The following is a 24565-nucleotide window of genomic DNA, read 5'->3' on the forward strand; positions in this document are numbered from 1 at the left end:
ACTCATGACTCGGAGGGTAATCACTAGTGGATGCCATTTTTTCCCTAGCAACCAAATACAGTACCCTAGCAACAGAGTAAACAAACCCTTATATCTCCGCATCAGAACATCGTAGAGACACGGGGTTTGGACCGTTTGACTCGTGACTCGGAGTGTAATCACTAGTGGATGCCAATTTGCTCCCTAGCAACCAAATACATTACCCTAGCAACAGAGTAAACAAAGCCTTTTATCTCCACATCAGAACATCGCAGAGACACGGGGGTTGGACCGTTTGACTCGTATCTCGGAGTGTAATCACTAGTGGATGCCATTTTTTCCCTAGCAACCAAATACAGTACCCTAGCAACAGAGTAAACAAAGCCTTATATCTCCGCATCAGAACATCGTAGAGACACGGGGGTTTGACTGTTTGACTCGTGACTCGGAGTGTAATCACTAGTGGATGCCAATTTTCTCCCTAGCAACCAAATACAGTACCCTAGCAACCGAATAAACAAAGCCTTATATCTTCGCATCAGAATATCGTAGAGACATGTGGGTTGAATTGTTTTACTTTTGGCTTGGAGTATAATCATATATTGTCCCCCGAAATTTGCCACGGCAAGCACCACTTCACATTTTCTTCAGGAAATGTACCTATCTAGTTATATCTTATTATTCTTATGTCTGCACACTTTTTCGGCGCGTAACTCGTCCCGCACGGTTTGCCACAGTCCCATGAAAGAGGGCTCAAATCGACCGGATTATTAAGGAGAGGTGTGCTATGACTTTTATAAGCGATCGGGTGAAGGATTTTCGAAAGGGGGGCGAAAAACCACCCGAAAAATCCCATTGACTTAACATTGGGCCGAACTTTGACGGGTCATAGCTCCGCTTGAGGATTTTGTAGAAACATGTAGGTTACAACATTTGAAGAGGGTGATAGACTCTGTAAGAACATACATCACATAGGGGTGTAAGCTGTACCCCTGGGGTGTAAGAGGCACCCGAAAATGCCCATTGACTTATAATGGGGCAGGAAACATGCCCATATAAGGGAATAAAAAAGTTCCAGATGGGATATCTTCGCTTTACAATGTCGTAGAGACACGGGGGTTGGACCGTTTTACTCATGACTCAGAGTGTAATCATTATGGGATGCCAATTTTTTCCCTAGCAACCAAATACAGTACCCTAGCAACAGAGTAAACAAAGCCTTATATCTCCGCACCAGAACATCGTAGAGACACGGGGGTTGGACCTTTTGACTTGTGACTCGGAGTGTAATCATTATGGGATGCCAATTTTTTCCCTAGCAACCAAATACAGTACCCTAGCAACAGAGTAAACAAAGCCTTATATCTCCGCACCAGAACATCGTAGAGACACGGGGGTTGGACCGTTTTACTCATGACTCAGAGTGTAATCATTATGGGATGCCATTTTTTTCCCTAGCAACCAAATACAGTACCTTAGCAACAGAGTAAACAAAGCCTTATATCTCCGCACCAGAACATCGTAGAGACACGGGGGTTGGACCGTTTGACTAGTGACTCAGAGTGTAATCATTATGGGATGCCAATTTTTCCCTAGCAACCAAATACAGTACCCTAGCAACAGAGTAAACAAAGCCTTATATCTCCGCATCAGAACATCGTAGAGACACGGGGGTTGGACCGTTTGACTCGTGACTCGGAGTGTAATCATTATGGGATGCCAATTTTTTCCCTAGCAACCAAATACAGTACCCTAGCAACAGAGTAAACAAAACCTTATATCTCCGCATCAGAACATCGTAGAGACACGGGGGTTGGACCGTTTGACTCGTGACTCAGAGTGTAATCATTATGGGATGCCAATTTTTTCCCTAGCAACCAAATACAGTACCCTAGCAACAGAGTAAACAAAGCCTTATATCTCCGCATCAGAACATCGTAGAGACACGGGGGTTGGACCGTTTGACTCGTGACTCAGAGTGTAATCATTATGGGATGCCATTTTTTTCCCTAGCAACCAAATACAGTACCCTAGCAACAGAGTAAACAAAACCTTATATCTCCGCATCAGAACATCGTAGAGACACGGGGGTTGGACCGTTTGACTCGTGACTCAGAGTGTAATCATTATGGGATGCCAATTTTTTCCCTAGCAACCAAATACAGTACCCTAGCAACAGAGTAAACAAAGCCTTATATCTCCGCATCAGAACATCGTAGAGACACGGGGGTTGGACCGTTTGACTCGTGACTCAGAGTGTAATCATTATGGGATGCCATTTTTTTCCCTAGCAACCAAATACAGTACCCTAGCAACAGAGTAAACAAAGCCTTATATCTCCGCATCAGAACATCGTAGAGACACGGGGGTTGGACCGTTTGACTCGTGAATCAGAGTGTAATCACTAGTGGATGCCAATTTTTTCCCTAGCAACCAAATACAGTACCCTAGCAACAGTGTAAACAAAGCCTTATATCTCCGCATCAGAACATCGTAGAGACACGGGGGTTGGACCGTTTTACCCGTGAATCGGCATGTAATCACTAGTGGATGCCAATTTTTTCCCTAGCAACCAAATACAGTACCCTAGCAACAGTGTAAACAAAGCCTTATAACTCAGCATCAGAACATCGTAGAGACACGGGGGTTGGACCGTTTTACTCGTGACTCGGCATGTAATCACTAGTGGATGCCAATTTTTTCCCTAGCAACCAAATACAGTACCCTAGCAACAGTGTAAACAAACCCTTATATCTCCGCATCAGAACATCGTAGAGACACGGGGGTTGGACCGTTTGACTTGTGACTTAGAGTGTAATCACCAGTGGATACCAATTTTTTCCCTAGCAACCAAATACAGTACCCTAGCAACAGTGTAAACAAAGCCTTATATCTCCGCATCAGAACATCGTAGAGACACGGGGGTTGGACCGTTTTACCCGTGACTCGGCATGTAATCACTAGTGGATGCCAATTTTTTCCCTAGCAACCAAATGCAGTACCCTAGCAACAGTGTAAACAAAGCCTTATAACTCAGCATCAGAACATCGTAGAGACACGGGGGTTGGACCGTTTTACTCGTGACTCGGCATGTAATCACTAGTGGATGCCAATTTTTTCCCCTAGCAACCAAATACAGTACCCTAGCAACAGTGTAAACAAAGCCTTATATCTCTGCATCAGAACATCGTAGAGACACGGGGGTTGGACCGTTTTACTCGTGACTCGGCATGTAATCACTAGTGGATGCCAATTTTTTCCCTAGCAACCAAATACAGTACCCTAGCAACAGTGTAAACAAACCCTTATATCTCCGCATCAGAACATCGTAGAGACACGGGGGTTGGACCGTTTGACTTGTGACTTAGAGTGTAATCACCAGTGGATGCCAATTTTTTCCCTAGCAACCAAATACAGTACCCTAGCAACAGTGTAAACAAAGCCTTATATCTCCGCATCAGAACATCGTAGAGACACGGGGGTTGGACCGTTTAACTCGTGACTCTGAGTGTAATCACTAGTGGATAGTGGGTTGGAACGTTTTACTTTTGGGTTGGAGTATAATCATATATTGTCCCGAGAATTTTGCCACGGCAAGCACCACTTCACATTTTCTTCAGGAAATGTACCTATCTAGTTATAATTATTATTCTTATGTCTGCACGTTTTTTCGGCACCTAACTCGTCCCACACGGTTTGTCGTAGACCCATGAAAGAGGGCTCAAATCGACCGGCTTATTGAGGAGAGGTGTGCTATGACTTTTATAAGCGATCGGGTGCAGGGTTTCTGAAAGGGGGGCGAAAAACCACCCGAAAAATCCCATTGACTTAACATTGCGCCCAACTTTGACGAGTCATAGCTCCGCTCGAGGATTTTGTAGAAACATGTGGGTTAGAACATTTGAAGAGGGTGGTAGGCTCTGTAAGAACATACATGACATTGGGGTGTAAGTTGTACCCCTGGGGTGTAAGAGGCACCCGAAAATTCCCATTGACTTAAAATGGGGCAGGAAACATGCCCATATAAGGGAATAAAGCAGTTCCAGATGGAATATCTTTGCTTTACAGTGTCGTAGAGATAAGTGGGTGGGCTCATTTTACTCGGGCATCCAATCAGTCTCTCAGGATCACCCCAGAGCTATTAAGCCACGCCCCTAGCAACAATTTTGGGCACCCTAGCAACATCTCCCATAGACTGCCATTATAAAATGCCCAGATGGATATCTTTGCACCACAGTGTCATAGAGACATGGGGGTGGACTCATTTTACTCAGGCATCCAATCAGTCCCTCAGGATCCTTTCATAGGTATTAAGCCACGCCCCTAGCAACCACTTTTGAGCACCCTAGCAACATAATAAACAAAGCCTTATATCTCTGGATCCGAACATCATAGAGACATGGGGGTTGGGTGTTTGGGTCATGTTAGCTTCATGCTAGCTTCATGCTAGGTCATACTAGCTTCATGCTAGTTTCATGCTAGCTTTATGCTAATTTCATAATATATCTTGCTAACTTCATGCTAAATAATGTTAGCATCATGCTAGCTTGATGCTTATTTATGTTAGCATCATGCTAGCTTCATGCTAATTTATGTTAGCATCATGCTAGCTTCATACTAATTCATGTTAACATTATGCTAGCTTCATGCTTCTTCATTTTAGCATTGTGCTAGCTTCATGCTAATTCATGTTAGCATCGTGCTAGCTTCATGCTAATTCATGTTAGCATCGTGCTAGCTTCATGCTAATTCATGTTAGCATCGTGCTAGCTTCATGCTAATTCATGTTAACATCATGCTAGCTTTATGCTAATTCATGTTAGCTTAATGCTAGCTTTATGTTAATTCATGTTAGCATCATGCTAACTTCATGCTAATTCATGTTAGCTTCATGCTAATTCATGTTAGCATCATGGTAGCTTCATGCTAATTCATGCTAGCTTCATGCTAATTCATGTTAGCATCATGCTAGCTTCATGCTAATTCATGTTAGCATCATGCTAGCTTCATGCTAATCATGTTAGATTCATGCTAATCATGCTAGCTTCATGTTAGCTTCATGCTAATCATGTTAGCTTCATGCTAATCATGCTAGCTTCATGTTAGCATCATGCTAATCATGCTAGCTTCATGCTAATCATGCTAACATCATGCTAGCTTCATGCTAATCATGCTAGCATCATGCTAGCTTCATGCTAATTATGCTAGCATCATGCTAGCTTCATGCTAATCATGCTAGCTTCATGCTAGCTTCATGCTAATCATGGTAGCATCATGGTAGCTTCATGCTAATCATGCTAACATCATGCTAGCTTCATGCTAATCATGCTAGCATCATGCTAGCTTCATGCTAATTATGCTAGCATCATGCTAGCTTCATGCTAATCATGCTAGCTTCATGCTAGCTTCATGCTAATCATGGTAGCATCATGCTAGCTTCATGCTAATCATGCTAACATCATGCTAGCTTCATGCAAATCATGCTAACTTCATGCTAGCTTCATGCTAATCATGTTACCATCATGCTAGCTTCATGCTAATCATGCTAGCATCATGCTAGCTTCGTGCTAATCATGTTAGCTTCATGCTAATCATGCTAGCTTCATGTTAGCATCATGCTAATCATGCTAGCTTCATGCTAATCATGCTAACATCATGCTAGCTTCATGCTAATCATGCTAGCATCATGCTAGCTTCATGCTAATCATGTTAGCTAATCATGTTAGCATCATGCTACCTTCATGCTAATCATGCTAGCTTCATTCTAGCTTCATGCTAATCATGGTAGCATCATGCTAGCTTCATGGTAATCATGCTAGCATCATGTTAGCTTCATGCAAATCATGCTAGCATCATGCTAGCTTCATGCTAACTTCATGCTAATCATGTTAGCATCATGCTAGCTTCATGCTAGCTTCATGCTAATAATGCTAACTTCATGTTAACTTCATGGTAATCATGCTAGCTTCATGCTAACTTCATGCTAACTTCATGGTAATCATGCTAATGTTAATCATGCTTAATGTTAATCATGCTAGCTTCATGTTAGCTTCATGGTAATCATGCTAACTTCATGCTAACTTCATGCTAATCATGCTAGCTTCATGCTAATCATGCTCGCTTCATGCTAATCATGCTAGCTTCATTATCTCCGCATCAGACCAATTTTTTACCTAGCAACCAAATACAGTACCCTAGCAACAGAGTAAACAAAGCCTTATATCTCCGCATCAGTACATCATAGAGACATGAGGGTTGGACCGTTTGACTTTTGCCTTGGAGTATAATCATAAATTGTCCCCCGAAATTTGCCACGGCAAGCACCACTCACATTTTCTTCAGGAAATGTACCTATCTAGTTATTATTATTATTCCGCTTTCTTCTGAGACTAAATTTTCGACACTAACTCGTCCTAGAGCTTTCAAGCTACATGCACCAAATTTTCCACGGACCTTCAGACTGGTCTGACTTAGTGTGCTATATCTTTTCTAACTGATGGGACCTTCCGAATTCCTAAACGGGGGGCTCGAACACCCCAAAATTTCCATTGACTTAACATTGAGACAAACTTTGATGGGTCATAGCTGCGAGTGAGAAACTTGTAGAAACTTGTGGCTTACCACATTTAAGGAGGCTGACAGGCTGTGTAAGAACATACCTAACAATGGGGTGTAAGCTGTACCCCTGGGGTGTAAGAGGCCCCCAAAATTTCCCATTGACTTATAATGGGGCAGGAAACATGCCCATGAAAGGGAATAAAAGCGTCCCAGATGGAATATCTTCACTTTAGAATGTCGTAGAGACATGGGGGTGGGCTCATTATACTCAGGCATCCAATCAGTCTCTTAGGATCACCCCAAAGCTATTAAGCCACGCCCCTAGCAACAGTTTTGGGTACCCTAGCAACATCTCCCATAGACTACCATTATAAAAAGCCCAGATGGATATCTTTGCACCAGAGTGTCATAGAGACATAGGGGTGGGCTCATTTTACTCTGGAATCCAATCAGTCTCTTAGGATTCTTAATGAGGTATTAAGCCACGCCCCTAGCAACCAAATATAAGCACCTTAGCAACATAATAAACGAAGCCTTATATCTCTGGATCTGAACATCATAGAGACATGGGGGTTGGGTCTTTGGGTCATGTTAGCTTCATGCTAGTTTCATGCTAGCTTTATGCTAATTGCATAATAAATCTTTCTAACTTCATGCTAAATCATGCTAGCATCATGCTAAATCATGCTAGCTTCATGCTAATCATGCTAGCATCATGCTAGCTTCATGTTAATCATGCTAGCTTCATACTAAATCATCTTAGCTTCATGCTATTCATGCTAGCATCATGCTAGCTTCATGCTAATCATGCTAGCATCATGCTACCTTCATGCTAATCATGCTAGCATCATGCTAGCTTCATGCTAATCATGCTAGCATCATGCTAGCTTCATGCTAATCATGCTAGCATCATGCTAGCTTCATGCTAATCATGCTAGCATCATGCTAGCTTCATGCTAATCATGCTAGCATCATGCTAGCTTCATGCTAATCATGCTACCATCATGCTAGCTTCATGCTAATCATGCTAGCATCATGCTAGCTTCATGCTAATCATGCTAGCATCATGCTAGCATTCATGCTAATCATGCTAGCATCATGCTAGCTTCATGCTAATCATGCTAGCATCATGCTAGCTTCATGCTAATCATGCTAACATCATGCTAGCTTCATGCTAATCATGCTACCATCATGCTAGCATCATGCTAGCTTCATGCTAATCATGCTAGCATCATGCTAGCTTCATGCTAATCATGCTTCCATCATGCTAGCATCATGCTAGCTTCATGCTAATCATGCTAGCATCATGCTAGCTTCATGCTAGCATCATGCTAGCTTCATGCTAATCATGCTACCATCATGTTAGCATCATGCTAGCTTCATGCTAATCATGCTAGCATCATGCTAGCTTTATGCTAATCATGCTAGCATCATGCTAGCTTCATGCTAATCATGCTACCATCATGTTAGCATCATGCTAGCTTCATGCTAATCATGCTAGCATCATGCTAGCTTCATGCTAATCATGCTAGCTTCATGCTAGCTTCATGCTAATCATGCTAGCTTCATGCTAATCATGCTAGCTTCATGCTAGCTTCATGCTAGCATCATACTAGCTTCATGCTAATCATGCTAGCATCATGCTAGCTTCATGCTAATCATGCTAGCTTCATGCTAGCTTCATGCTAATCATGCTAGCATCATGCTAGCTTCATGCTAATCATGCTAGCATCATGCTAGCTTCATGCTAATCATGCTAGCATCATGCTAGCTTCATGCTAATCATGCTACCATCATGCTAGCTTCATGCTAATCATGCTACCATCATGTTAGATTCATGCTAATCATGCTAGCTTCATGCTAATCATGCTAACATCATGCTAGCTTCATGCTAATCATGCTAACATCATGCTAGCTTCATGCTAATCATGCTAACATCATGCTAGCTTCATGCTAATCATGTTAACATCATGTTAGCTTCATGCTAATCATGCTAGCATCATGCTAGCTTCATGCTAATCATGCTTGCATCATGCTAGCTTCATGCTAATCATGCTTGCATCATGCTAGCTTCATGCTAATCATGCTAACATCATGCTAGCTTCATGCTAATCATGCTAACATCATGCTAGTTTCATGGTAATCATGCTACCTTTATACTTAAACATACTAACTGCCAGACTGCCTACTAAACTAAACTTCTGTCAAACCGTTTTAATTGTTCAGGCTACGCTTTTTCAAGCCAACATAAAGTTTGTCTTCAAACTTTAATATCTAGTTATTATTATTCTTCTTCTGATCCCTACTTTTTCTGACTGTAACTCCTCCTAGAGCTTTCAAGCTACACCCACAAAACTTTACAAAACTTTTAAGACTGGTCCGTAGATTTATGCTATGACTTTTCTAACTGATGGGACCTTCCGAATTCCTAAACGGGGGGCTCAAACACCCCAAAATTTCTATTGACTTAACATTGAGACAAACTTTGACGAGTCATAGCTGCGAGTGAGAAACTTGTAGAAACTTGTGGGTTACCACATTTAAGGAGGCTGACAGGCTCTGTAAGAACATACATCACAATGGGGTGTAAGCTGTACCCCTGGGGTGTAAGAGGCCCCCAAAATTTCCCATTGACTTATAATGGGGCAGGAAACATGCCCATATAAAGGAATAAAAGCGTCCCAGATGGAATATCTTCACTTTAGAGTGTCGTAGAGACACGGGGGTTGGACCGTTTTACTTGTGGCTTGAAGGTTGATCATTATGGGATGCCATTTTTCTCCCTAGCAACCAAACTTAGTACCCTAGCAACGGAATAAACAAAGCCTTATTTCTCCGCTTCAGAACATCTTAGAGACACGAGGGTTGGACCGTTTTACTTGTGGCTTGAAGGTTGATTATTATGGGATGCCAATTTCCTCCCTAGCAACCAAACTTAGTACCCTAGCAACGGAATAAACAAAGCCTTATATCTCCGCTTCAGAACATCATAGAGACACGGGGGTTGGACCGTTTTACTTGTGGCTTGAAGGTTGATCATTATGGGATGCCATTTTTCTCCCTAGCAACCAAACTTAGTACCCTAGCAACGGAATAAACAAAGCCTTATTTCTCCGCTTCAGAACATCTTAGAGACACGGGGGTTGGACCGTTTTACTTGTGGCTTGAAGGTTGATTATTATGGGATGCCAATTTCCTCCCTAGCAACCAAACTTAGTACCCTAGCAACGGAATAAACAAAGCCTTATATCTCAGCATCAGAACATTGTAGAGACACGGGTGATGGACCGTTTTACTTGTGGCTTTAAGTGTGATCATTATGGGATGCCATTTTTCTCCCTAGCAACCAAACTTAGTACCCTAGCAACGGAATAAACAAAGCCTTATATCTCCGCTTCAGAACATCATAGAGACACGGGGGTTGGACCGTTTTACTTGTGGCTTGAAGGTTGATCATTATGGGATGCCAATTTTCTCCCTAGCAACCAAACTTAGTACCCTAGCAACGGAATAAACAAAGCCTTATATCTCAGCATCAGAACATTGTAGAGACACGGGTGATGGACCGTTTTACTTGTGGCTTTAAGTGTGATCATTATGGGATGCCATTTTTCTCCCTAGCAACCAAACTTAGTACCCTAGCAACGGAATAAACAAAGCCTTATATCTCCGCTTCAGAACATCATAGAGACACGGGGGTTGGACCGTTTTACTTGTGGCTTGAAGGTTGATCATTATGGGATGCCAATTTTCTCCCTAGCAACCAAACTTAGTACCCTAGCAACGGAATAAACAAAGCCTTATATCTCCACTTCAGAACATCATAGAGACATGGGGGTTAGACCGTTTTACTTGTGGCTTGAAGGTTGATCATTATGGGATACCAATTTTCTCCCTAGCAACCAAACTTAGTACCCTAGCAACGGAATAAACAAAGCCTTATATCTCCGCTTCAGAACATCATAGAGACACGGGGGTTGGACCGTTTTACTTGTGGCTTGAAGGTTGATCATTATGGGATGCCAATTTTCTCCCTAGCAACCAAACTTAGTACCCTAGCAACGGAATAAATGTTAGCTTCATTCTAGCTTCATGCTAATCATGTTAGCTTCATGCTAGCTTCATGCTAATCATGCTAGCATCATGCTAGCTTCATGCTAATCATGTTAGCTTCATGTTAGCTTCATGCTAATCATGTTAGCTTCATGCTAGCTTCATACTGATCATGCTAACATCATGCTAGTTTCATGCTAATCATGCTAGCTTCATGCTAATCATGCTAACTTCATGCTAATCATGCTAACAGCCAGATAGCCTACTAAAATAAACTTCTGTCAAACCATTTTAAATGTTCAGGCTACGCTTTTTCAAGCCAACATAAAGTTTGTCCTCAAACTTTAATATCTAGTTATTAATGTTTTAATTAAAATCTAAAAGTAATAAAGTTAGAGCTAGTTCAGTATAGATCTGTGCACTACATGTCATCATCATTTTTTTATTCAGATAAGATGTTTAGAAAAAGTAACCAAGTCTCCTGTACTGTTTGTATCGCAAAGAAAAAATGTTATTCAACAAATCAATGTGTATTTTTTGACAATAAAATGTAATAAAATTTATGTAAAATGCCCTACAATATTTAAATGTATGATAATAAAGGTAATTTTTATCTTACTTTTTAGACAGACTGGCTTCTATTCGTTCATATGATGAAATGCCACTGGTAAGTATACATTTCAACTGCAAAAGTGTCAGCTTATTCTAAAACCAAGATGTTGCATCAAGTACAATTAATATGCCAACGTAATATTTACACCTAACACACATTAACAAATATTTGTTGTTATTCCTTTACGCCCCCTGTCTGTGTAACAAGGCACTTATATGATGTATTTCACCAACTACTCTTGCATGGTACATTTGTTTCTTTAAACTCATTACTGTCTGGCCAGGCTGAATACAGACCTTTGCCAAAAAAGAGATTAAATTCAATCTGCTGAAACGGCGTGAATAGGCTAAATATTGAATTGGTGAGCAGTAATCTGTGAACGAGGAAAAGGGAGTGAAATAGATTTATGGGATGGGGTGATAATTAGAGTATTTAAACTCTGGAAATGTCTGGGGTTACTCACAAGGCAATACAGGTTGTACAGGTTATACAAATGAGAAGGACATGATTGTGATTTTTTATTATATTGTCTATTCAGTGGTAGCCATCTCTCATATGATCATTCACTTGAAGAAGTTGTATAGAGATTTGGGTACTTATGTCGGTGAGATGCTATGAGGATGACATGATGATGTATTTTTCAAACATAACTATAGGACCTAAATGATTTTTCTTGATTGTAAACTGTCTATAATTTCTTGTAAGGAATAGTTTACCTAAACTATGTTTTGAAGAATCTTAATAAAGAATCCTTTCACACAACATGGACAATCTCCTAAGAGCTTTAGAAACACATTTTGTCTTACTAAACATCATTTTAAACTCTCTTATCATATAGGAATATGTCATAGGACACCTGAAACTTCCGGCTAAGTTTAGTTTCACATATGGTTTTTCTCCACAAGTGAAGTTTTGGGCTCCCTGTCATTGTCGCCATGTTGTTTTGACTACTGGCAGAGAGCTGACATTAACTTATGTTTTATAAATTTTGGTAGCAATAAGCCCCAAGAAGCAGTGGGTTACCACTCCGCTTCGCGTCGTGCCTAACAACGCCCGTTAGCTGTTATAAAATGCACTGTAACCCTACTGCTTCGCAGGGCTTATTGTGTTTATAAAACGGTTACTTCATATATGCATAGAAGGATTTAATAAAATACAACACAAATAAGTTGTAATTATATTAGTACAAATATTACTCTTCCGCCAAATAAAGTAGTTCCTCAGAATCAGAGCACAGTTCCCAACCAACACAGACGCAGCAAAGACACAATAAAAATATGATTAAAGACTGTGGTGTTTATTTTTATAAATCAAAATTCATCTAATTTATACATTAACATTTATATAGTGCAACTGTTGAAGTGATGATCAAATATGCTTGGAAGCATGCTTAACTCTTTTCCTTTTCAGCTGTTTTTTTTTAAGTTACCAGCCAGTTTTAGTTTACTGCCTTACAGAAAATTATCTTCTTTAAATAAACATAAAATATCAAATGAAAGAACAGACTATCCTCTTTCCAACAACAAAAAACTGTTTCATCCTATACCTTCATTGTTCCCCTATCACCTCTCAGATTTTTTAGCTAAAAGCGGAGATAATTCAATTTTTGTGAAGAACTTTTGTAAGAGATCAGATTCAGAGCCTAATCAAAACACGCTGTTTTTAGTGTTGAGTGAATGCGTCAGTGTTTAAGTTGGGTAAGATCGCCACCCAGTGGATAGCGGAAATATGAATTTCTTTTTATAACGTTTTCTCTTTATTGACGAGATGACTCAACGATATTTATTGCCATTTATCTGGATATCGCCATTAATTGCGCAATTGTAGACAAATTAAAAATATGATTAAAGAGTGTGGTGTTTATTTTCATAAATCAGTACTCAGCAACAGTGGCGCAGTGATACTTATGTAATGCGGTCTGAACCCTGGGTTTACCGGGGTATTTTATCACGGCTTAGAATGCGTTTCAACCAATCAGAATGAAGAACCAGAACTGCCCGTTTTATAATGTAGCTTTTATTGTAACAATCTGTCAATGTTTCAGTTTGGTAGGCGTGTGGTGCTGGGATGCACTTCAAGGGATAGTTCACCCAAAAATGAAAATTCTGTCATATTTACTCACCCTCATGTTCTTTTGAACCTGTATGAGTTTCTTTATTCTGTTGAACATGAAAGAAGATATTATGATAAATGATGGCAAGCACACAGCTGATGGTACCCATTGACTTAGTAGGAAAAACAAATACTATGTATGTCAATGGGTACTTTCTTTTTTTCAAAATATCTTCTATTGTGGTCAACAGAATAAAGAAACTCATAAATAAATGATGACAGAATTTTCATTTTTAGGTGAACTATCCCTTTAATGATGTTGCTACAATTACAAATGCTTTTTACACTGCTTGTCATGCTATTATTGCAAATTCTATATATAGTGTCAGACTTTTGCTTTTATATAATTTTTCTTCTTAAAGGCAGGTCTAGTTTAATATGACGCCTATTCATAATTTTCTTTGAATATTGAACATTTAGTTAATTAATAAGTATGCACCATTTTATTAGATTATAATCTATTTATGAGGAAAATAAAATGTACAATAATATATATATTCTATTCTTTATACTTAAAAGGTTTAAATTTTCTGTGGTTTCTTTTCTTTTTATTTCATGTAAAGCTGCTTTGAAACAACGCAACATTGTAAAAAAGCGCTGTATAAATAAATTTGACTGATATTTTTCTATTATTGAGTATTTATTAATATTATACACTGATTTTAACTCCATGTGTTCTTACGCAGGATGGTCTTAGACAGAGACTGAAACTGTTGACTACTGAGAAGAACAGTCTACAAAATCAGCTGATGGACCTCCAAATGAGAATCGTGCGAGAAGGAAAGGTCAGGCTGTACCTTCATGTTCATATCATTAAAGTTTCCAGATATTAATTGAAATGTAATTGCCATTAATGTGAGGGAGTGATTGAGTTAGGCTGCTAAAATTCCCATGAGGTATACAGCAATTATCTCATGATTATACTGATGTGAGAGTCCTGATTGCACAATTACATTTTGTATGCTTTATACATATTTGGTTATACATTAAAAATGACAATGAATACTGTCATTACTTTTATCAGGCTTATCAGAAGGTCTATGAAGAGAGGCGAGCCTATCTTGCAGAGATCGCACAGGTAAACAATGCAACTTCATATAGCTTAACAAAGCATACTGCTAGCAATGCCATGGTTAGGGTACACGTATATAAAGTCTTTATTTATTTATGTCACAATATATGCAGATCCTGCCTATAATGTTAAACAATAATGTCCCCAGCTGTCCTCCGCTTTGGATCATAGCAGAAGGCAGCAGATGGTTCAGGCCCAAAGGACGACACAGGGTCCTGACAAAAAGTAAATAAAAAAAACAGCACTTCACCACACTGAATTACAAAAATTATGTATTTTTGCAGAACATTTATAAGTAATGTGGATACCCACAGGCTTGAGAATGAGAAATGCTAAAAATGAGCTTCAATAAATGTACAAAATAAAGTCCACTGTCTCTCAGAAATGGGTTTAATGTCAATTGGATGTTGCACTGTACTTTGAAATACAACGTGAGAATACGGGAACATTGTTCTTTTATTTCTGTTTTCAGCACATCCCAGGAGAGTATGAAGCAACGTTCAGATGAGGTGAGGGGGTCTGTCAGAAAAGCAGCAAAACTAAGCCGACTCCCTCGATTAAAACGCTAAAGCAGTGGAATGAAGTGATGCCATGTTTTCTAACTTCTCATTCATTTTTATTAAGCAGTATTTTTGTAACTTACTGAGGCTGCAATTGTTAGGCTATAATATACAGAATAGTCAAACATTTCAAATAAATATTTCTTGAAAAACCCAAATATTTCTTGACTTGTTTATAAGTGTTTTAAACAGTTTTAAGTATAAAAACCCATATAGCCAAGAAAGTGTATGCTGCAGGTTTTATAATCATTTTACAACGCCATTGCATTTCATTTTATTTCTTTGCATGCAACTGTAAATTGAATTCAAACAATTTATGTTTGTGTAGAGTTGTGCACATATATATATCATTCGTTTGTTTGTGTTTAATAAATGCGTCATTTCAGCAATCAGCATAGCATAAAAACGAGACTGAAACGTATGTGCGCAGTGTTCTGTATGCTTGAAGAGAGTCCGGACAGTGTACCAGGACAGATAGGTATCTTTTATCTTGTTAGATGCGTGAGAGAGCTGAAGAAAGAGACTTTAGAGCACCGGTGAGAAACTGGGAGGGGTGTGTGAGTGTGCGCGCTAGGGCGCGCGTGTGTGTGTGTGGTGAGGGAGGGAGTGATGTTGCAAGTCTGCGGTGCGGGGCTGCATCTCAATGAGAAACTGGCCAATGTAAATCACCGCAAGACAGGAGAGAGAGAGAGAGAGAGCAGCTGCCGTCCAGACTCTTCTGCGGGACAACAAAGAACTCCCATCACGACTTCTGTCAGCATAACTCAACATCTGAATCGTGCCCATAAACAATACTAAATATTCTTCACATTTAGGCAAGTATTTACATTTATTTTTCTCTTTAATCTGATGTGTAGCTAATATAGGCTAATATAATAATTTCAGTCACTTTTATATTATTGCTGCATGTTCAATGTTTTATTCTCATCATTCCGACGGATTTAAATATTTTATAGCTAGTTTATTTTATTGATTTTACAGTAATACGCTCAATTTTTTTTTTTTAAATCTACATCATTTTTGAGCTATTTTTAACCTACGCCAGTTGATGAATTTCGTGACTACTATTATAAACTGACTCGTCTCGAGCCCTGGATTTGATACGCTGGCTGAGTCTGTTATCGCATTACGAAAATTATCATTGTTTATCTGTAGTTAAACCACACATTTACCATGGTTTTACTACCATAGTTTAACCATAATGCAGCGGTGATAAAAAGTAAAATCAAAATCCTAAAAAAAAAAACAATTTTTGTTACTGTAATAAAACCGTGGTTAATTTTCCTGTCATGTCAAACTCGTTAGTTGTGTCAAAGTGAGAGACCGTAAACAACAACAACACACTAATGAAAAACCTATCATTTTAAAGTTAGTTTCAGAATAGAAACAAACTCGAGACCATTAAATTTAATTTACATTTTTGTACTTCAGCCCCCTTGACAGGACAACATGGATGAGCATTTTGACGAGAGGGACAAAGTCCAGCGCAACCGCCGAGCTGGAGGACGGGCAAACGGTCTCATGAGCCCGGCACACAGCGCTCACTGCAGTCTGTACCGGACCAGAACCCTGAAAGCCCTGAGCTCTGAGAAGAAAGCGAAGAAAGTGCGTTTTTACCGCAACGGCGACCGATACTTTAACGGCATAGTGTATGCCATCTCATCCGACAGGTTTAGGACCTTTGACGGTTTGCTGGCCGACCTGACTCGCACTCTTTCCGACAACACCAACCTGCCTCAAGGTGTCCGATTCATCTACACTATTGATGGATCCAAGAAAATCACCAATATAGATCAACTGGTGGAAGGTAAGACACTGTCTGGATTTTATAGACTTGTAAAACATTAATAAACTGGGGCCCCTTACCTTTTAAAAAATACTACTGTTTTGAAATTGTTGATGGTCCCCTTGGAGTTCAAGTATGTGATATATAAATAGCATAAACTTCCACATATTTCATTTTAATAATAATTTGCATGTTTATGCATGAGAAGCTTCCAAAAAGTCTTCATTTGCATCTTTTGGATGGATTTGGCCTCAGGCGTAATATGGAATAAAAAAAACAATGGAAACATTCTTGTTCTATAAAAGAAAGGAAGAGAGTCATATGGGTTTGGGAGGTGAACTATTACCTTACCTGAATTTTTATGCTGATGGTGTAAAGTCTAACAAGTGTAACTTACCAACTGGACTTGTTGTTGAAACGTAAAATAACATGCATTGGTACCTTGTTACTTTCTTTCCCTGTCGTCTTAGGTGAGAGTTATGTATGCTGCTCCACCGAAGCATTTAAAAAACTGGACTACACCAGCAATGTCAACCCTAATTGGTCAGTGAATGTGAAGGCCCTGGGGTCCATCAAGTGTCCCACCTCTCTGGCTTGCACCATATTAGGGCTGCATTCCAAGGAGAGCAAAGACTTCATCAGACCCAAACTGGTCACTGTCATCCGCAGCGGAGTGAAGCCCCGGAAGGCGGTTCGCATCCTGCTTAACAAGAAGACTGCCCATTCCTATGAGCAGGTTCTCAGTGACATAACAGATGCTATAAAACTCGACTCTGGTATTGTCAAGAAGATCTACACCCTTGAGGGAAAACAGGTAGGCCTACTATTAATATAAATCTTGATATTGTTACAGTATTTGTGGGTTTTTTTTTTTTTTGGTGCCATGCAATTTTTGGAAGAAGGAAATGTTTTTGTGCTGGGTCATGATTGTAAGTACTGTGTGTGTGTGTGTGAATAAGCTTTGGATAATAATAACAATGAAGAAATCTGAATAACAATAAGGTGGTATTTGTTAACATTAGGTAATACATAGCAGTTTAGTTGTTAATTTCAGCATTTATTAATACATAAATTCAAAAGCTATAACCGTTAACATTATTTAATTCACAATGAATCACAATGAACAATTGTATGTGCATTAACTACTAACATTAAAAAAGATCAATACATGCTGAGAAACTGTATTGCTCATTGTTAGTTCATATTAGCTAATGCATTTACTAATGCAACCGAAATCTCATTATTCGACCATCAAATGCTTTAGAAAATCCCCCCTATGTTAAGTTTATGAATGGGAATCGGTGTCTGTGCCCACGCACACTCGAAATAACAGAATCTCTGTCATAGCAGAACACAGAAATAACTCGGGCTTCTGCTCTCATTTATATTCCTCCCACCTTTTCAAGCTTCAAAACAGCTGTAAACACCCCACACATGCAAAATGATTGAAGTGCCCACACACACATATGCACACACACAAAGCATGCTGACATACTTTAATATACACACAGAATATATTCAGAATGGTCAATAACTACAGATTTGTGCTCATGCACCTGCGAATAAAAAAAAATTGTCTGAGATTCATTAAGCGATAATTAATCGACACACAGATCTATCACTTCTCTCCATTGATCTCCATGCTGCTGCCTTGCCAAAGTCTCAAACCATCACAACAACACAGAAAAGATCTGTCTCAGTCTCTTTTTAATTCACATTGAATGTGGAAAACTCGAGAGTTTCGACAGATTGTTGTGGCACGACATCATGTTAGCCATTTTATAGTGTAGTATATGTCAAGAATTGTAATCTTTTCAAGTGGGGACATGGATTTTTTTTATCAATTAAGTTTTATTAAGAGACAGATTTTAAAATGAATTGCAATCTTACAGACTCTTTTACCTAAAATACAAGACAAAAAACATCATCCCTTACCAGACCTGTTTGGGTGATTCTCACATAATCCAGACTTTTTTAAAAAGCCATTGAAGCCAATTTGTTTTTGCACATATAAGGTCTGAACTTACTATAACCATTATTTTTAGAGGATTTAAATATTTCCTATAAAATTATTTACATTTTTTAGATTATCATTATCAAAAATTATCATTACCGCAACATGATTTTACATTAAATATATGCATTTACAAACTCATGTTTCGGTAATGAGAACTAAAAAGTTGTTTAGGTGCTATGACAAACAAAATTTCAACTTTTATCTGGAAAGAAAAAATAAGAACTGCTTACCTGGTAGCCATCTTGAGTGTCACAGTCAATTATGTCCCTTCCAACAATTTTTTTTTAAAAATGCTAGTTCCTTGAGGGCTTAAACAATGATTGAAAATTGTTGCGGAGGATGAGAAAATTGGTCTTGGATACATTTATATTCCTTATTATTGTCTCTACATTTACCAATGATCACCAAATACCACATGTTTCTTTACTGTAAATGTTTATTGTATAAAATGGACTGAAGCTTTTTATTTTTTAGATTTTTAATTATAAATATTTCCATGTCAAAGAACCCAAATCCAGTCATGGAGACGTGGCGGTAATGAAAATTTCCCCTTAAATGTGAAAAAAAGTTGGTTTGTATGGTGTAATTTGAAATCATATGCAAAATAGTACATGAAGAGATGTAACTGTATGCTTCTTATTTTGATACTCTTACTTTGCATTTACTTTTTTTATGAAAATGTTTCATGACACCTCATAAGTCTAATTTTGCGAGAATAACCCGTTTACATTAAATGTGAAATATGATGAAAAATATTAAAATGATAAATGATGCATTAGTCCATAGGGTTTCCATCAAGATAACAGAGAAAGGGGCGTCAGATTTTGTCAAACTGCTCAATTTTGCCATTAAAACAGTAGCGAATTTTAAAATAATTTTAAGTGCATTTTTTTTACAATGTTTAATAGTCCCCTCCCCAAAGTGTAAGCACTGGGGGTTGTCAAAACATTTATTTGTGATTGGATGGGAACCCCTAAATATTGGCTCTCGTATGAGGGCGGGACTGTCTGCTTCTCCATCCTATTACAGACAGGTGACACAAGTGCGGCTGAAATGACACTTTTCTCTTTTAAATGTTTCAGCACAAGTAGCTCATACAACATCCACCTTTTGATATCAGAGGTAACAGTGAAGGATCACAGCCGCTGGTCAGCGTCCAGATAAAGTAAGAGCATTATGGGTTTTGCTAATTTTAGAATAGGGATCGATTGGGCCTAAGGGAGCGGTTTAATGAACAAGCCTGGCCAGACAAACATTGTTCCACCCCGTGATCTATGATGGTTATGCAATTATGAACAAAAGCATCAATCCAAACATGGATCTAAGATGAAATTTAGCGGAACTGAATTTTAAACATCTTTTCTAGTCTTGAATATAGCCTTAGAAGCTGGTATAGCGTTTAAAGGAAAAGAAAGAAAGAACAAAAGCATCAAAAAACAGGAATAGGAGAGGAGGTAAAAATGATAATAGATGGATGTTTGTTGTTTTTCGTAGGGTTAGCCTATCTAAGAAGTACAGATAACAAAGCAATAAAAGTAAAACTTTTTCTTTATTGTTCATTTGTGGTTAAGATCATAAGAGGTTTGAATACAGATTGCAGGTGTGGACGCAACTCATGCCAATATTTGTGATGGCATCTTTGCTTTGATGTATTTTAAAAGACATTGCGTCAGTGATTGAAGTCATTTCTAAAGGAGTTGTTAGTATAGTCTGTTGTGGTTGAGCAATAAAAACATATATATACTAATAGCTTTAATTCCTTGTTCCTGTGGTTTCTATAGCACTAAATCATTTATGTGCTGGATTGTTTGTCAACGATGGCAATTGGATGTAAATGCAATTTAAAATCCTTTTGGGAAGCAGTTTTATCCTGTGTGACATGTGGGGGTCAGATAATAATGCAGAGGCCATTCCTGTGCCAGTATTTCAGTATTCAATAGGGCAGTAATCGTAGCGAGCTTTGTGTTTCTCCGCTGTGTAAATATTTTTTAAATTAACCCGGCTTTCTATTAATGAACTATATGAATGGAAAATATGTATTTCAGTGAATGAATAAAATTACAGTTCAGTTCCCAGGTTCATTCTGAATGAATTGGAACAAATGACAAAGTGAACTGTGTTTTAGCACTGAATTAGGATCTTGTCGATTTGATGGATATAAAACCAAAACACTGTTGAGATGAATTGCAATCTGCTCATATGGATACTTTGAGGATGCAATGCGGAGGCAGTTTTCCCAAAAGTAAATGCATCTGTTTCTTCAAGACGCAGATGCTGTTGGTTAATTGGTTGCCATATGGTTTAACAGATATGTGTATTGCTTTTCGTGAAGAGTTTGGATTGTTGTATTTATTGATTCATTTATTCTGCAGCTGATTTCATATTAGATCAGTTGCATGAAAATACGCTTGGAAGTTGTTTAAATGGCAAAAAGTGGTTTGTTTTACTCATCCATTTGGATCTTGCAGTTATGAGAGCCCACATACAGACCCTGCTGTGTTCAATGATTCATGTGTTAACCTTTAGAAATCAACATCTGCCTATTGCACTGATGTACACAGAATCATACGAGCAGCATTGCTGTATTGCATGCTATGATCATGATCTATATGGATCATCTGATATATTGAAATACATATAAATAAATAAATAAAAAGACTTTATTTATGAATAGATATTTATCATATTTCTGTATGGGAGTGGCTATGCGTATGTGCTTTACCATTTAGTCTCTATGTACAAATGAAATGTAAATGAACGGAAGAGCTTTTGATCTGGGTTTCTGGGTCTTTGCGTATTCCAGAGTCTCATGATACTTTTCTGCTATACTGTATAATGAGGTCAGAAGCAGTAGATCAAGATCGTTTTGCACATACCATAAGACTTTCCTTTGGATGATTCCCATAGTACAAATGCATGCATTATTTCTAGAAATGCACCGATATATCAACCAATAATCGGTAGCGGTGGCTAAAAGCTATTTTTAACAGCCGATAGTCATGGCCAATATCAAATGAGAACAGGACAATGCAATGAATTTAAGCTCTGTGTATAGAAAATTGAAAGAAATATCACTAGTTTAATTTTCAATATTAAGAATCATTATATAAATGAATAAAAATGTTATCTTCATGGATTTTATCATTTATGCAAGTTAATATAACCTCCAAACTATCGGTATTGGCCGATATCAGTCGGAATAATCGGATATCGTATCTGTGGAATTTGTTTATATTGGTGCATCTCTAATTATTTCATCGGTGGCATGCTCATGCAAAAACATAAACTAACCACACAGCACCAGCAGTGATTGATTGATTGAATAATGTTTGTTGTCTGTACATACAGAGTTGTGAGTTATGTAAGTTTTTTTTAGCATAGCTGGTTTGGTTTCCCTCAGATAGATCCTGTCCCTGTGTTTTCCAGCAATATCTGTTACTACAGAGTGCAGGCTGAGATTTTTGCTTGTGGCGCAGTGCTGCTGGAGGACAGTGCTGACAGATGGGTACTGACAGAAAGGGCATGCAGCTGAAATTAATAATAAACATGTGTCAGAATGATCTCAAATCCTTTTAACACATTCGGCATGCACACAGTTTTTTTTATCCTTGAGCCGTCTGTCTTTCTTTTAATATCTTTTCAGTCTCGCTACATCATGCCTTACTGAACACTTTACGCACTAAGGAATCCATTTAAAAAAACCTTCAGGTGTATTTGCAGCGTATTGTACTAGAAAGTATCGTAACCGTGCTATTTTTTTTCTCACAAAGGACAGGACTTTGGACATGAGCTAATTTTAACCATGCTTGTTGCTCCCTTATGATCTCTGCTAGCAAAGAAAATGATCAACCCCGCCGACAGTTTCTATGACGATGTGATCCAGTTGCTTGGTAACAGCTGAGCCTTTGTGACGTCACTGTGGGTAGTAGTGTGTGTGGGGAGTTCTGCTAGACATATGATAAGTGTAATATCACGGATAGGGTTCTCGTGTCTTTATCTTTTAAGCCTCCTTAAGCCTAATCACACATACACACGCATGCACACACGCAAGCACGCACACACAGACACACAAACCAATACACCCATTAGTACAACTCTCATAGACATAATGCAACCCCTACCCTCTTACCCTAACCCCAACCATCACAACTAAGTCCATAACCCTTGCTCAAACCCTTACCCTAACCCCAACCATAACCCAATTCTAACTCCAAACCTAAACCCAAGTCTTAACCCTCAGACAGCCGCCAGATACTGAAGACTGGCCAAAATGTCCTCACTTGACTCCTTTTGTCCTGACACACACACACACACACACACACACACACACACACACACACACACACACACACACACACACACACACACACACACACACACACACACACACACACACACACACACACACACACACACACACACACACACACACACACACACACACACACACACACACACACACACACACACAGGCAGATGTGTCCTGCATGCAGCCTGTGATTCGTAATGACCTCTGGCATATGCTACGGGCGGCGTCAGAAACATAACAGGCGTATAATCAGCAATCAGTCATGTGATCACTTCTGGAGTTTGTCGTGTGGACATAACTGATTTTACGCCCCATTGCATACACGGACCATGCTTTATTAGCCATGTCTTTCAGTTTATAACAGCCTGTCATTGTCTGGCGGGCCATTTACCCTTCTGTCCATCCTTTTCCATCTACAAGGACACTGTACAAGTGAGCAGAATTTCTTAATTTCATAATTAAATCCATAATTAACATCCCAATCTGGATTAACAACCAAAACAGATTCTGAAGTTTAATATGGGTTTGAGTCATGTGCACATGTGTTGCATTTAGTAAAAATAAAGGATTTGCCATGTGTACCTTGGTTTATATTTAAAAACAAAAACTGGAGTTCTAATTTAAGGAAACATTTCTATTAACCAGTACAACGGATATTCAGGAATATGATTTGGTCAAGGATCTTTTCATTATAATATTCACAGTTTACTTAAAACTTTTTGTTTTTTATACAATGTTATGAATTATTATAAAATAAGATATTGCAATATAAAAAGGTACAAAACTATAGCTGGGGTGATACCCTGTGGTTCCATTGTGTAACTGTGATAACTATAACTGACAACTAAGGAAAATCCTAGATTCAGTATCTCAGAAAAGTAAAATATTGTGAAAAGGTTCAATATTGAAGACACCAGGTGCCACACTCTAAACAGCTAATTAACGCAAAACACCCGTAAAGGCCTTTAAATGGTCTCTCAGTCAGGTTCTGTAGGCTACACAATCATGAGGAAAACTGCTGACTTAACAGTTGTCCAAAAGACAACCATTGACACATTGTAACAAGGAGGGCAAGACACAAAAAGTCATTGCAAAAGAGGCTGGCTGTTTACAGAGGTCTGCGTTCAAGCACATTAATAGAGAGGCGAAGGGAAGGAAAAGATGTGGTAGAACAAAGTGTACAGAAAAGGTAGAGTTTTGTATCTTTTTTGTACCTTTTCTCGTACCTTTTCTTGCTCAGTTGCTAAAGCATTGTGCTAGCCACTCACAGGTCATGAGTTCAATTCCAGGGTTCACACATACTGATACAAGAAATGTATTACTTGTATATGTACTGTAATAATGGATAATAGCATCTGCAAAATGCAATGTAATGTAAATGTAAGCCTCATCTTCATGTTCACCTAGCTTGAGTTCATTTTCTCCCTCAGTCTGCTGCTTTTGCTGAGTCACTTCTACCAGTTGTGTGCATGTGTATGAGTGTGTGTATGCTTTTGTGTTGACAGC

The 24565-nt window shown here is 38.7% G+C and overlaps 2 protein-coding genes across 8 annotated transcripts in view; both read left to right on the plus strand.

Annotated features, from left to right (window-relative positions):
* The window catches only part of ccdc169 (coiled-coil domain containing 169), a 32620-nt gene extending 17431 nt beyond the window's left edge, over positions 1–15189 (plus strand). For 2 of the 3 annotated variants that reach the window (XM_065256619.2, XM_065256627.1), the window contains exons 4-8: positions 11217–11257; positions 14002–14100; positions 14340–14393; positions 14536–14612; positions 14860–15189. In XM_065256619.2, the coding sequence (XP_065112691.1) occupies positions 11217–11257; positions 14002–14100; positions 14340–14393; positions 14536–14612; positions 14860–14956 (368 nt within the window). In that variant the 3' untranslated portion in view covers positions 14957–15189. Of the gene's footprint in view, positions 1–11216; positions 11258–14001; positions 14101–14339; positions 14394–14500; positions 14613–14859 lie in introns of all 3 variants that reach the window. The other variant, XM_065256632.2, reaches the window with a different exon arrangement.
* A 345-nt stretch (positions 15190–15534) lies between these two features.
* The window catches only part of dclk1a (doublecortin-like kinase 1a), a 41238-nt gene continuing 32207 nt past the window's right edge, over positions 15535–24565 (plus strand). The window contains exons 1-3 of one of the 5 annotated variants that reach the window (XM_065260420.1): positions 15535–15762; positions 16379–16754; positions 17204–17547. In XM_065260420.1, coding sequence (XP_065116492.1) covers positions 16397–16754; positions 17204–17547 — 702 coding nt within the window. In that variant the 5' untranslated portion in view covers positions 15535–15762; positions 16379–16396. The remainder of the gene's footprint in view (positions 15763–16378; positions 16755–17203; positions 17548–24565) is intronic. The other 4 variants (XM_065260428.1, XM_065260390.2, XM_065260381.2 and 1 more) reach the window with 4 other exon arrangements.

This window comes from Paramisgurnus dabryanus, chromosome 10 (genome assembly GCF_030506205.2).
Source record: "Paramisgurnus dabryanus chromosome 10, PD_genome_1.1, whole genome shotgun sequence".
NCBI classification, from domain to species: Eukaryota; Metazoa; Chordata; class Actinopteri; order Cypriniformes; family Cobitidae; genus Paramisgurnus; species Paramisgurnus dabryanus.